General features: G+C 40.1%; 1 protein-coding gene across 2 annotated transcripts in view; it reads left to right on the forward strand.

Annotated features, from left to right (window-relative positions):
* Nucleotides 1–13,784, forward strand: part of lztr1 (leucine zipper like post translational regulator 1) — a 69,766-nt gene that overhangs the window by 37,966 nt on the left and 18,016 nt on the right. For both annotated transcript variants that reach the window (XM_048556335.2, XM_059655128.1), the window contains exons 15-17: nt 8,202–8,371; nt 8,824–8,980; nt 11,654–11,780. In XM_048556335.2, the coding sequence (XP_048412292.1) occupies nt 8,202–8,371; nt 8,824–8,980; nt 11,654–11,780 (454 nt within the window). The remainder of the gene's footprint in view (nt 1–8,201; nt 8,372–8,823; nt 8,981–11,653; nt 11,781–13,784) is intronic.

The raw sequence follows: 13,784 nt of genomic DNA on the forward strand, positions 1-13,784 counted from the left end.
ATTGTAACGAAGATGCTTTAAATTTATAAGCAAAAACAGAAATTTCTGGAAAAATTCAGATCTGGCAGCAACTGTGGAGAAAAGGAAATATTAACCTTTCCAAGAAACGCGGAAGGTAAGGATAGGAGGAGGCCATTCGGCCCTTCGAGCCTGCTCCATCATTCTTTACAATCATGGCTGATTGTCCAACTCAGTAGCCTAATCCTGCTTTATGTCCATAACCTTTGATCCCATTCACCCCCAAGTGCTATATCTAGTTGCTTCTTCAGTACAATCAATGTTTTGGCCTTAACAACTTCCTGTGGTATGAATTCCACAGGCTCACCAGTCTTTGTGTGAAGAAATGTCTCCTCACCTCCGTCCTAAACGATCTACCCCGAATCCTCATCCTGTGACCCCTGGTTCTGGACAGACCCACCATCAGGAACATCCTCCCAGCATCTATCCTGCCCAGTCCTGTTAGAATTTTACAAGTCTCTATAAAATCCCTCCATTTGTCTGAAGTCCAGCAAAAACAATCCTAAACTAGTCAATCTGTCTTTATATGTCAGACCCACCATCCCTGGAATCAACCTGGTAAACCTTTGCTGCACTCCCTCAAGATCAAGAGCATCCTTCCTCAGAAAAGGATACCAAAATAGCTCACAGTATTCCAGGTGTGTTCTCACCAAGGCCCTGTACAACTGCATAACACATCACTGCTCCTATACTTTAAAGCTCTTGCAATGAAGGCCTGCATACCATTTGCCTTCTTTACCACCTGCTGCACCAGCATGCTTACCTTCAGTGAATAGTGCACAAGGACACCCAGGTCCCACTGCACACTCCCCTCTCCCAATTTACAGCCATTCAGCTAGTAATCTGTCTTCTTGATTTTTGCTTCCAAAGTGAATAACATAGAACATTACAGCACAGTACAGGCCCTTCGGCCCTCGATGTTGTGCCGACCTGTCATACCGATCTCAAGCCCATCTAACCTACGCTATTCCATGTACGTCCATATGCTTATCCAATGACGAGTTAAATGTACCTAAAGTTGGTGAATCTACTGCCATTGCAGGCAAAGCGTTCCAATCCCTTACTACTCTCTGAGTAAAGAAACTACCTCTGACATCGGTCCTATATCTTTCACCCCTCAGTTTAAAGCTATGCCCCCTCATGCTCACTGTCACCATCCTAGGAAAAAGGCTCTCCCTATCCATCCTATCTAACCCTCTGATTATTTTATATGTTTCAATTAAATCACATCTCAACCTTCTTCTCTCTAACGAAAACAGCCTCAAGTCCCTCAGCCTTTCGTCGTAAGACCTTCCCTCCATACCAGGCAACATCCTAGTAAATCTCCCCTGCACCCTTTCCAAAGCTTCCACATCCTTCTTATAATATGGTGACCAGAACTGTACACAATACTCCAAGTGCGGCCGCACCAGAGTTTTGTACAACTGCAGCATAACCTCTTGGTTCCGGAACTCGATCCCTCTATTAATAAAAGCTAAAACACCGTGTGCCTTCTTAACAGCCCTGTCAACCTGGGTGGCAACTTTCAAGGATCTGTGTACATGGACCCCGAGATCTCTCTGCTCATCTACACTACTAAGAATTTTACCATTAGCCCAGTACTTTGCCTTCTGGTTACTCCTACCAAAGTGCATCACTTGCATAACCTTGCATTTATCCAAATTATGCTGCATCTGACATTGATTTGCCAACTCACTCCACTATCAAGAACATGCTGAAGGATCTCTGCATCCTCATCACAGTTAACCCTCCCACCCAACTTGGTATCATCTGCAAACTTGAAGATGTTGCATTTTGTTCCCTCATTCAGTCATTAATATAACTTGTGAATAGCTGGGGCCCCAGCACCAATCCCAGTGGCACCCCACTAGTTACTGCCTGCCAATTTGAAAAGGACTCATTAATTCTTACTCTTTGTTTCCTCTCTGCCAACCAGTTGCGTGTCCATCTCAATACACTTGCCCCAACCCCATGCTCTTTAATCTTGCACATTAATCTTTTTCGTGGCATTTTGTCAAGTGCTTTCTCAAAGTCCAAATGTACTACATTAACTGGCTCCCCTTGTCAACTCTCCTATTTACATCTTCATAGAATTCTAACAGATTTGTCAAGTATGATTTCCCCTTCATAAATCCATGCTTTCAGGTCGTGATCCTTCTTCAGAACTGTTCGTAGATAGGAAAATGGTGCTATAGGTAGAGTAGTAGAGGGCTTGAGGAGTAGACGATAAGTAGAGGTAGAGCCCAGACAGAGGGAGGAAAGCACTTGGGAAGACAAAAGAGTGGGAAAAAGTCAGCCTGGCAGAATGGGTAGCTACTAATAGGGACTATTAGTGGCTGACAATGGGTTGTGTGTGGTATCAGCCCATGTGATGACAAGTCTTGGTATGTAGGGGTTGCTATAAGGGCATGAGAGAAGGTGCTCAAGTCTCAAAATCATTGCACTTGATACTGAGTCTAGAAGGCTGCAGTGTTCCCAAGCAGAAAATGAGGTATTAATCTTCCCATTTATGCTGAACTTCACTGGAGCACTGCAGCAAGCCCAAGATGTTGACTAGGGAACACAGTGGTGTGTTGAAGTGGCAAGCAACTGGCAACTCAGTCATTTTTGCAGACAGATTGTAGGAGTTCTGCAAAATGGTCGCTCAGTCATTTTTTGTGCTTTATGTTTATATTTACTTAGAGAATTTAGGTTTTGATGGTCGGTGAAAAATTGTTTTATTTCAAATTCTGTGGAAATACGTTGAAAGGGATAATTGAATACTTGACTGCTGAAAGCTGCTTGCCTGCTGAGGCTGTGTTCAATACAGGAGTTGGAGATGTTCTAACTTAATCTGGTTCAGTTGGAGGAAAGTTTGCTGATAACAAGCTATCCAGCTAATTTCTGAAAAGAAAACCATCTTTGGAGTTCAAGGTGAAACATATTCGATCTTTTGCAAGAAGGATTGAAAGAACATCTGAAGATTCTATTGCCTGAGCAAGTGGTGTCTGCAAGATTTTAGAGGCAACTGTGCATTATAAGTGGTTTGACCTCATGTGGTGGACATCAGAGAAGTAGAGGCTTTGGAAACGTCCTACACTTTATCCTTTCACCTTCAAAAATTACCAGTGGCAGAATTATTTTTGTTGGAAAGCCAATCTCATTAAAAAGTCTGAAGAAGCATCTTTAGACTCAAAACATTAACTCTGTGGAGAGTAATCAGATGTTTCCAGACCCACTGAGTTTCTCCAGCATTCTCTGTTTATTTTTATTTCGGATTTCAACATCAGTGGTATTTTGCTTTCTCCAGGGGGAGAAAAGTGTTCCTTGTCTTTTCCTGAAAGCATGTCTATACTTTCCCACTATTTTGAGGAATAAACATGTATACTTCTATGTTATTGTATATTTTAACCAATTATTGTAACTTTACTGATTAATAATTATATATGAATAGTAATTTTGATACATCAATATTAAGAAACCTGGTTGATAGAAAAACACCTGATGAAGATATGGTATTTAATTGATCATCCTGTCAACTGGGGAAAAAAATCTTTTTTTGTTGTTGTGACTTGTTAAGTAGTGAAACTACTGCAACAGTGCACTCTCCCAGTCTTGATTGTAACAATATTTGCAAACACTGGAAAAGAATCCTTCCATTTCATCTTTAGATAGACTCTGTGGAACCACAGGATAAAGCCATCGGAGGTGGCAGCACAGTGGTACTAATATTTTTCTCTTCATTAATTCCTGGGATGAGGGCATTGCTGGCTGGGCAGCATTTATTGCCCATCTCTAGTTGCCTAGTTAAGTGGAAACCACATTACTGTGCATCTGGAGTCACATAGGCCAGGCCAGGTATTGAAAGCAGCTCCCTTCCCAAAAGGCCATTAGTGAGCGAGATGGATTTTCCTGACAATTGACAGTGGTCATCATTAGACACTTAATTCCATTTTTTTTTGTTGAATTCAAATTCCACCGTTTTCCGTGGCTGGATTCGAACCCGTGTCCGCAGAACATTATCTGCATCTCTAGATTAACAGCTCAGTGATAATGCCACTAGGCCATTCAGGAGGAAGTGGCTCTGAGAGTCCTCAACATTGACTGTTCATCCTTCTACGCCTCACAAAAACATAGAAAATAGGAGCAGGAGTAGGCCATTAAATCTTTATGCCAACTGTGCTATTCATAGCATTGAAGCTAATCATTCAATCCAATACCGTGTTCTCACTTTCATCCCATATCCTTTGATCCCTCTAGCCCTAAAAAGCTATATCTAACTCCTTAAAAACATTTAATATTTTGTTCTCAGTCTCATTCTTTGACAGAGAATTCTACAGGCTCACCACTCTGAGTTTGACCTTAACTCAGCCCATAATGGCCTACTCTAGGTCCTTAAACTGTGGCCCTCATTTCTGGACCCTTCGTCCTTGGGAATATCTTTTCTGCATTTACCCTGCTTAATCTTATGCGAATGAAATGAACATTTCTTTGAAAAGCCTCCTCATTATTCTAAACTCCAGTGAATGTATGCCTAACTGATTCAGTTTGTCTTTGTATGTCAGCCCTGCCATCCCAGGCGCCAGCCTGGTCGACCTTTGTTGCACTCACTCCGTAGCTAGAATATCTTTCCACAGATAAGTAGACCAAAACTGCACAAAATACTCCAGGTGTGATCTCACCCTATACTTGAATCCTGTCACTAACAGATCATTTGACTTCTTCACCGGCTGCACTTGCATGCTTACTTTCAGTGACCGGCATACAAGGACACCCAGGTCTCATTGCACTTCCCTCTTTCCCAAACGGTTGCCATTTGGATAATAACCTGCTTCCTGTTTTTGCCACCAAAGTGGGTAACCTCACATTTATCGGCATTCTACTTCATCTACCATGTATTTGCCCACTCATTTAACTTATCCAAATCACACTGAAGCACCTCTGCACCCTCCTCGCAGTTCATCCTCCCACCCAGCTTTGTTTTGTCTGCAAACATCTTCGTTCTGGAACATGTGAGAACATTAGGCACCACAGGTTTTAAAGTCAGCCCTGGGTGGCGTTCCAAGTTTATGAAAATAAACAATTTTGTATTGTGATAGAAGACTAAGATTTCACAGGATCTCCCAGCAAAACTCAGTCATTTCTCACAGTTCAGCAGTTTATCATCAAACATTGACACAGTAGTTTTCTGTACAGTGTAAAGAACTGAATGACGCTGTAAACTTGTATATATGACCATTGTTTTTGATGATTTGGATTCATCCAGTGTACAAAAAGTACCCTACTGTCTCAAATACATCACCTTGCAAGGACATTAATCCTGTTTGAGAGCCAGTCCTATATGACATGTACATGTACCACGTATTCCAGAACTAGTTTCAGTGTCCCAAGAATCTAAAGCCCCTCTTCCAGCACCATCGCTTCAGCTGCAGATTTATATGCTGTTTCCATTCCATATCTGTACTTACTAATGTATGGCACTGGAAGTAATTTGGAGATCACTACTTTTTGAGATGCTGCTCTACCATTTCTTTGTTAGCTCCCTCAAAACTGCCTGCAGGAGGCTCTCATCTCAGTTTCCATCTACTGTGTATGCTGGAGTAAAAATGAATCTCATGTAAAGTCAACCCCCTATTTTTGGCTAAAAAATCTTGAATTTTCTATATATCTCCTGTGAACGTTGACCCTAGTTCTTCACAGCGGATCAACATTTGTGAGTCAATGTATTATCCTGAACAAAAATGTTGTGATGAGGAAATGATTGTTAAGGCTATATGAGAATCAATTGTGTAACTTATTTATTGGAGATAAAAGCTTGCAATGTTACTTTGAAAAACTAAACAACAATTGACAAGAGAAAATGGAGGGAATTGGAAGAATTTGGCATGTTAGTTTAAGTTGCATCAAGTCAGTGTCAGGTATTTGTGGAATACAGTCATGTATCTAGCTGAGGTTTTGAAATTTCTTCTTCTTTTTGTGTAAAAATGTCCTTAAGAGAAAACAAAAAATATACAGCAGCGTTTACACTGAAAGTCATTGAAGTTGCAGAGAAGGCAAATAACTGTCGCAGCAAGAGAATTTTGTGTTTCGGAGAAACTTGTGTGAGCTGGAGAAAGCTATTGAACCAACTTCAGACAATGCCAAAATGAAAGTGAGCCAACAGAGGTAAATCTAGCAAGGGGCCTCAACTGGAGAAAAAAAGTTGCTGAGCTGATACTTGAAAATCGTCACATTGGAAAATTTGTTAGTCATGAAGCCACCTGAATCCATGCACGAAATGAATCAAAGAAGGATGGATTTTTGGATTTTAAGACGAGTGCTGGATGGTGTACGAGGTTCATGAGAAGGCATGACTTAGTGCTTTGGCAGATAACTAAGATTGAACAAAAGCTGCTTGTTGAACTCATAGCTAAGATTTTACAGTTCTACCAGTTGTAAATCAGAAATCAGCAGAAGGAAGGCTACAAGTCCATACATTGGAAGCATGGACAAACTGCCTATTACTCTCCACATGCCGGAGAATCAAACTATGAGCCAAAAAGGAGAAAAGCAGTATTGGTGAAAAGTACTGGCCATGAGAAAAGTAGGATTACTTTAGTTCTTTCTTGTATGGCTGATGGCACGGGGTTAAAACCGATGTCTGTTTTTAAGAGAAAAACTTTGCCAAAGGAGAAATTTCCAAACAGAATTGTTGACCGTATGCATCCAAAAAACTGGATGGACAAAGATGGAGAGAGAATGGATAAAGGAAGTTTGAAATTTATGACCTGGTGGACTATGAAAGGAAAAGAGTTTGCTCATCTGGGACCAGTTTAGACCACATCTCGTGAAGAATGTTGTGATCACATAACACTGACATAACTGTAATTGCTGGCAAACTTACAAGTGTTTTCCAACCAGCAGATGTTAGCATAAATAAGCCTTTTAAGGACATGATGTGAATGAAGTGGACAAACTGGATGTGTGATGGAGAAAAAACATACACAAATGGAGGCTCCATCACTGCCACTGATGTGTGAATGGATCATTGATTCGTGGAAAGAAATAAAAGCTGACACTATTTTTAAATCATTCCAAGAAATGTGAAATTTTGAATGCTTTAGACGGTGCAGAGGACAGTTATCTATGGGATGACATAGATGAAGAAGTGGATGATGTGCTACTTCTAACTACAGACAGTGAAGATGAAGAGAATCCATGTGATGATAGCATTCATCCTAATGATTATGAAGCTTTGTTTGGTGCTGAAGATATTGAACATATGTGGCCTTGCAGGATTTTAATGAACTTTTGTATTTGACATATTTAAGATGCACCATGTAACTGTAATTTAAAGCCATATTATATTTCTGCTTCACTTTTTGTATGTATAAATAAAAGCTTACTAATTCATTTCTGTTTCTGTTGTCTTTATCTGGTAATTACTGTAATTCGTGGTGTCTTTATTTGTTCATTTTGAGATCAACGGTAATTTGGACTGTGGCGTGAATTTCAGCCCCTCAAAAGTGGTATCCATATAATAGTCGACCCCATAAATTTAACCTTAAAGCATAGTCTAAAAATTCAACTCTTGCACAAGTAAATGTGCTATGTTGTCAGTACTGATATACATATCAATACAGTGGCTACTGGCTGTTCATCATCAGTGATCTGAAGCCACTCAGTGACATCCTAGATCATGGCACCAGGGAAACAACTTACAGTCCTAGATTCATGCCTTCAAAAATCCCAGTCTGTTTCCTGAATTATAGAATTCTTTTATCCTATTGCTTTCTCCTAACTTGTGTACAACGACGCCTGCTGAGAATGGGGAATGAAAGTGAACCCAGTTGAAATGCTAGGGCAGAATCTCCTCTTCTGTGCATTATAGATAAGTATTGCTGCTTTAATCAGTCTCATTTCTGTGGGTCTTGTCCTGTGCACATCGTGGGTTGAGTACCTTATAAAGCATAGTATTAGAGTGTTCAACTCTTCTAACAGATGCCAAAACTTTTCTTGATTATTTTGAAAAGAATATTAAGTGAATGTCCCACTCGTCAAAATGAGCAATGGTGACAGCGTATGGAATTTTTTTCTCTGCTTTTTTTTACTGTCAACATAAAGCACTTCCATATCAGAAACGGTATGGGCTAAGCGTCATTTCTAATTCCTGAATAGTATTTTCATGTTTGAAATGCTGAGATGTCGCCTTCTTTGTCACGTAGGTCACGTGCAGGATGTCTTGCTGATAATGGATGTTTACAAGCTTGCCTTGAGCTTTCATCTGGCTCGGCTAGAACAGCTGTGCCTGCAGTACATTGAGGCTTCCGTAGACCTTCAAAACGTGCTCACTGTATGTGAGAATGCCAATAAACTGCAGCTGGACCAACTAAAGGTATGTACACCGCTCTGAGAGGACAAAATGACCAAATACCTTTAACTAAGAATGCTGTTTACAATCAGTGTTCCTATCACAGAGGTAACCTCTTTAAACCACACATTGCATTCTGTTTGAGCTACTTGGCAAATACTGAGCTACTGCCCAACTGCGAAATTAATACCATCGCTGTTCAATTAATTAGCTTCTGAACAAGCTGCGTAGTGATTAACTTCATAGCTGAATCAGAGACTGCTTGATGATAGCACTTGTTGCCAAAAGTAGAAAGGTGCCCCATTCCTAAATGCTGACTTCATTTTCCTTGGATGTGTAGCATGCATTTTCTGGAGCAGTTCTGTTCTTGCATTTGGTAGCTTTAGAAGTGGAAGAAGTGGTGCTTCCCACTCATTCACCAAAATGAAAGAATTTTGAGAGAAACTGGAATGATTTTAGTTCTTCTTCTGTTTCAGGAATACTGCCTAAATTTTGTGGTCAAAGAATCTCACTTTAACCAGGTGATAATGACCAAAGAGTTTGAGTATCTTTCACCCTGCTTAATTGTGGAGATTGTAAGAAGAAAGCATCAGCCTCCGACACGGGTAAATTCCGATCAGCCTGTTGATATAGGTAATTAGTGTGAAATGAACATTACTTAAACTAGTACAAGGAATTATTCTGTGTGAAGCAAATATACTGAACCAAAAGCAGAAATGCTGGAGGACCTCAGCAGGTCTGGCAGCATCTGTGGAGAGAAATCAGAGTTAATGTTTTGGGTCCAGTGACCCTCTTTCAGAGTTCTAAAGAAGGGTTACTGGTCCCAAAACATTAACAATGATTTCTCGCCACAGATGCTGCCAGCCCTGCTGAGATTTTCCAGCAATTTCTACTTTTGTTTCTGGTTTCCAGCATTAAAAATTCTGACTTTTTTTTATACTTGTTTTGGTTAACCACTTCTGTGAAGATGTCTAAAACATTCCCAAGCTACTGCTTTCTGAGGCCTGTTGGTATAAACCAACTGTTTATTTTGCAATGGTGAGGTAGTTCTCGATATTTCTTCCTGAAGGTCCAATTTGTGTCTCACACACTCTTTAGGTTGGATGAACTTGGTTTGGCCCCAAATTTACCTTTGACCACTCCTTTGTCTATCCAACTGTTTCTCCCTCTCTTTGAGCTCAACCTCCACCTATCTTTTACCCATTTCCCCACCCCATCTTCTGTTTAAACGCAATCCTTTTCCTAGCTACCGTTAGTTCTGAAGAAGGGTCACTGGACCCGAAATGTTAACTCTGATGTTTCTCCACAGATGCTACCACGCTTGTTGAGCTTTTCCAGCGATTTCTGTTTTTGTTTTGAATAGACTGAGGTTATTTTTCATTGCAAAATCAAAGATTGAGGGGCTCACTAATTAGGGGTCATGAAGATAATGACAGAGTTTGATAGGGTCAGCAAGGAGTGGAAGTGCCTATATGTGACTGGGATAGACCAGAATAAATATAAGCAGTAATCACTAAGAAATTTAAGAGAAGCAACTTTACCTAGAGAGTGGTTATGTTGTGATAATTGTTACCACAAGGACTAGTTGAGGCGAATATATTAAATACATTCAGAGAAGAGCCAAATACACATGAGGGAAAATAGACATTTGTGTTGATGGCTGTGGTTAAAGAGTAGGAGGAGGCTGAGACGGTGCATTAATAGCATAGATCTGTAGGTTTGAATGGCCTGCTTGAATGCTGTAATTCCTATCTTAGATCATGGAATAGAAGATAATTTTACTTTTTGACATTAAACTTGATGTTTAGGATTACAGTTGGCATATATGTTGATCCTGCTTTACTTCAAAAAAAATGCAGTACTTGAATTTAGAGTTGATCGTCATTTTCATCGCAAATGCACATTTTACTCACCTTTATAAGCAAGCATATGGAATTAAGTCAGTGAACTGGACTGCATTGCCAAGATGGTGTGTGGGGATTTACAATACACCAAGCAAGGAATGGACTTGCTGGCAAAAAAAATGAAATATGAAGGTGGTGTCAAGCTAAAAGACATAACATTTACTTACTCATCAAATAACCATGCTACAGCAAGGGAACTCACTGTTGTATAAATCAGAAAGAATCACATCAAAGAAGATTCTCCAGACCAAATGAATCATGAGAACATGTATGCACTTAAATCAACCAAAAACAATGAGCCCAACAAAGTTGGTGTAGCCCCTTTATGGAATGAAATGTTTGCAGCAGAAGACCTAAAGACCTTATTGCCAAAATGACCGGTTTGTTATCAGACGACAAAAATATCTCTCTCCTTCAGGTCAATCAGCAATCTGGATGAAGTCTCTATGAATTTTGATGAACCTGGAAACTAAACTGTGGATTTGAAATGTTCGAAAATAGTTCGAGTTTTATTGTAAACCACAGGATATGAAAAAATGAGATTAAAGACAATACTAGCCTGCATGCTCAATAGCAATTTTCAAGTATAAAGCATGCCTAAGATCAGGTTCTGTGCTGGATCTTTTGTGCACGCCTATGACCAGAGTTAGATGGATACGAATGAAGTGAAGTTATGGTTTGATAATGTATGGAATGTGTATCCTAGTGGCCTGAGTAAGGAATCTGGATTATTAGCATGAGGCATTTTCAGATGCCAGATAACCAATAAGGTCACCGGGCACCTGCAATGACATAACACTCCAATTGATCTTATATGAGAAGCTTTAAAGTTTTCATTTCAATCTTGGAAAAGTGCATCAGCATGCCATTCAGAAACAACGTTCATGCTGAATTGAATATGTGAATGGTTGACAGAAAAATACCTTTGCAAAAAATGGAAATCCGCGCACTGTACCACTTGATGTTTTGTGTGCTTTCGTCATCAAACTTGGGATGCTGTCAATTACAAATTGTATCAGATCATTCAAGAAAAGGGTAACTGCAACAGTGTGCCAAATCTGATCCAGAATGGGATCCTGATGATGGTCAAAACTAAGTCAAAACTAAAATGTGCAACTGATTAAAATTGATTCTTTTTTCTGCATTTCAAAATGGTGACCACGAATACACACCAACACCAGCATTTGGAAGATGTTTTCAGTGTTTCAAGGGTTGACTTGAATTCTGTAGTATGCAGCAAATATTAGTCTTGCTGTGTCTTTCCAATGTATATCAAGAAACGTAAGTGCTCGTGATTGATTATATACTCTGTCAGTCGAAGGGAATTTTTAAAATTTTGTTTGCTACAATTTGCCAGTAGGGCAAATGTTACTTGTAACTTCCTGTTTTACTTTCATATCAGGCACATCTTTGGTTCAGGATATGAAGAACTATCTGGAGGGAGCAGGCATGGAATTCTGCGATATAACCCTGCTGTTGGATGGTCATCCCAGACCAGCCCATAAAGCAATCCTAGCTGCCCGTTCCAGGTCAGTGACAAATGAACAATAACACCTCCACCCATTGCTTTGCAGGTGCCTGCTAAACTTTCTCTTGGTAAGTTAGATGATGCTCAGAGCTGAGGTCATTGCATTTGTCTTACTGGTGTCTTAAATATATAGAAACATGGAAATTAGGAACAGAGCAGGCTATTTGGCCCATCAAGCCTGTCCTGTCAGTGAAAATCTCGACCCCCGGTGGGGTGTCTCGATTCCGCAATCGGTTGATGAACACTCGCAATCGGTCTGGCTGTTTAAGACTGTACTCTTTTTTTTATTTCTTTATACAGCCGGGTACAGATCATCTGGAAACGCAGAAGTTGAGCACTTCCATATTCCTCAGAGGAGCTGCACACACAACTTAATACAAAAACATTTTTATACTTTTCTTAAAGCAGGGTACATGGCGTGATCGCATGGTATATTCAAACAATTACCAATCAATACATGATATTGCTTCATTGACAGTTACTTAATCCAATAATATTAACTGGTAAACAACTTACGTCACAGCGCTTAGGTTACTTTTTATCTCATCACATAGTGCTGCAACATTGGCACTCGAAGGTCAGTTAGAACGGTTAGTACTGCATTATCTTATCAAGTTACCTCTGTATTCTAAAGGGCACATTGTCTGCTAATCTTTCTTTGCAACAGTCTGAGGGTTAGTTATTTATGCAGCTCTAGCAGAATTAGTTCCCAGGCTAGAAGCCATTTTTGTTGTGCTAACTTGCATCAAGAAGTCATCTTTTTGCCGTCTAAGTTACCAAGAGCTTTCGGCAGTTGCTCCTAGTTGCAACTAGTCACGCAGGCGCAGGTCATGAGCCTCCATATCCTAGCCTAGGCTGTATCCAAGTTTCAGACTCTCATCAGTTGCTCACTATGTCTGTGGCATGATATTTTAACCTGTTTGTATCTCCAGAAGAAAGATGAAACTTCAAATGGATAGTTTAATCTTCACTCAGAACTGGGCTCAATCCTCCTTTGCTATTTATCACATTTTAAGAAGTCTTTGTTAAATGCATGCATATATAATTGGGAACTTTTTCCACTGCTTTGTTTATCAAATGTCTCAGCAACTCGGTGGGATTATGTAAACGAAAAATTTTGGCATACTGTTGTAATTGTACATTTCTATTCAACATATTATTCAAAGGTATAAGTCGCAGAAAAGTGAAACGCAAAGTCCATCTCACTCTAACTTTATTTTGCATATTGTTTACGTTACAAGAAAAATAATGTGGCTTAAATCTGATCAACTAAGGTACTAACATTGAATCAAATCTTTCGACGTTGGGATCATCTTGATATGTAACCAAAGGAGTCAGTGGAAGTGTGGACCCACATGGCAGTTGTTCAGGAAGTTCCAATGGGCATTTCCCTGATTCCGGGACTCTCCATAAGCGTCTCCAAGCTAGGGTCAGAACCTTTAAGCTTTGATCAGGAATTACTCAGTTAGCAGGAAATGTTGGCCAGATCTAACATCTGGGTAGCTAGACACAATGCACCTCCCACCCAACACTATGATTCCTAGCAACCACATAACTACCATTTGAACCACCCAACCATCCTTGTGAGCCAACCTAACTACTGTTGTATCCACTCGCTACCCCTGTAATGTCCTTTAAGGACGGAAGCTGCCATTCTTAACTGGTCTGGCTTACATGTCACTCCAGACCCACAGCAATGTGGTTGACTCTGAACTGCCCTCTGGGCAGTTAGGAATGGGCAATAAATGCTACCTACCAAGCAACGCCCTCATCCCGCTAATGAATTAAAAACTCTTCATATTTGCCTACTTTGCACATCTACTGCCCTACCCTATCTCCTCCCTCACCCATTCACTAATATTCAAAGACTGGAAGGTCCAACTTTAGGAAATATGCTCAAATCGTAAGAAGTGATCATCTTTAAGATGAAGGGCACCTGGATTGCGGAATCGACAGAATCTACAGTTTATGCACTTGGAAGCAAATTAAAATGATTTGGAGGTGT

Source organism: Stegostoma tigrinum, chromosome 26 (genome assembly GCF_030684315.1).
Source record: "Stegostoma tigrinum isolate sSteTig4 chromosome 26, sSteTig4.hap1, whole genome shotgun sequence".
Taxonomy (NCBI): Eukaryota; Metazoa; Chordata; class Chondrichthyes; order Orectolobiformes; family Stegostomatidae; genus Stegostoma; species Stegostoma tigrinum.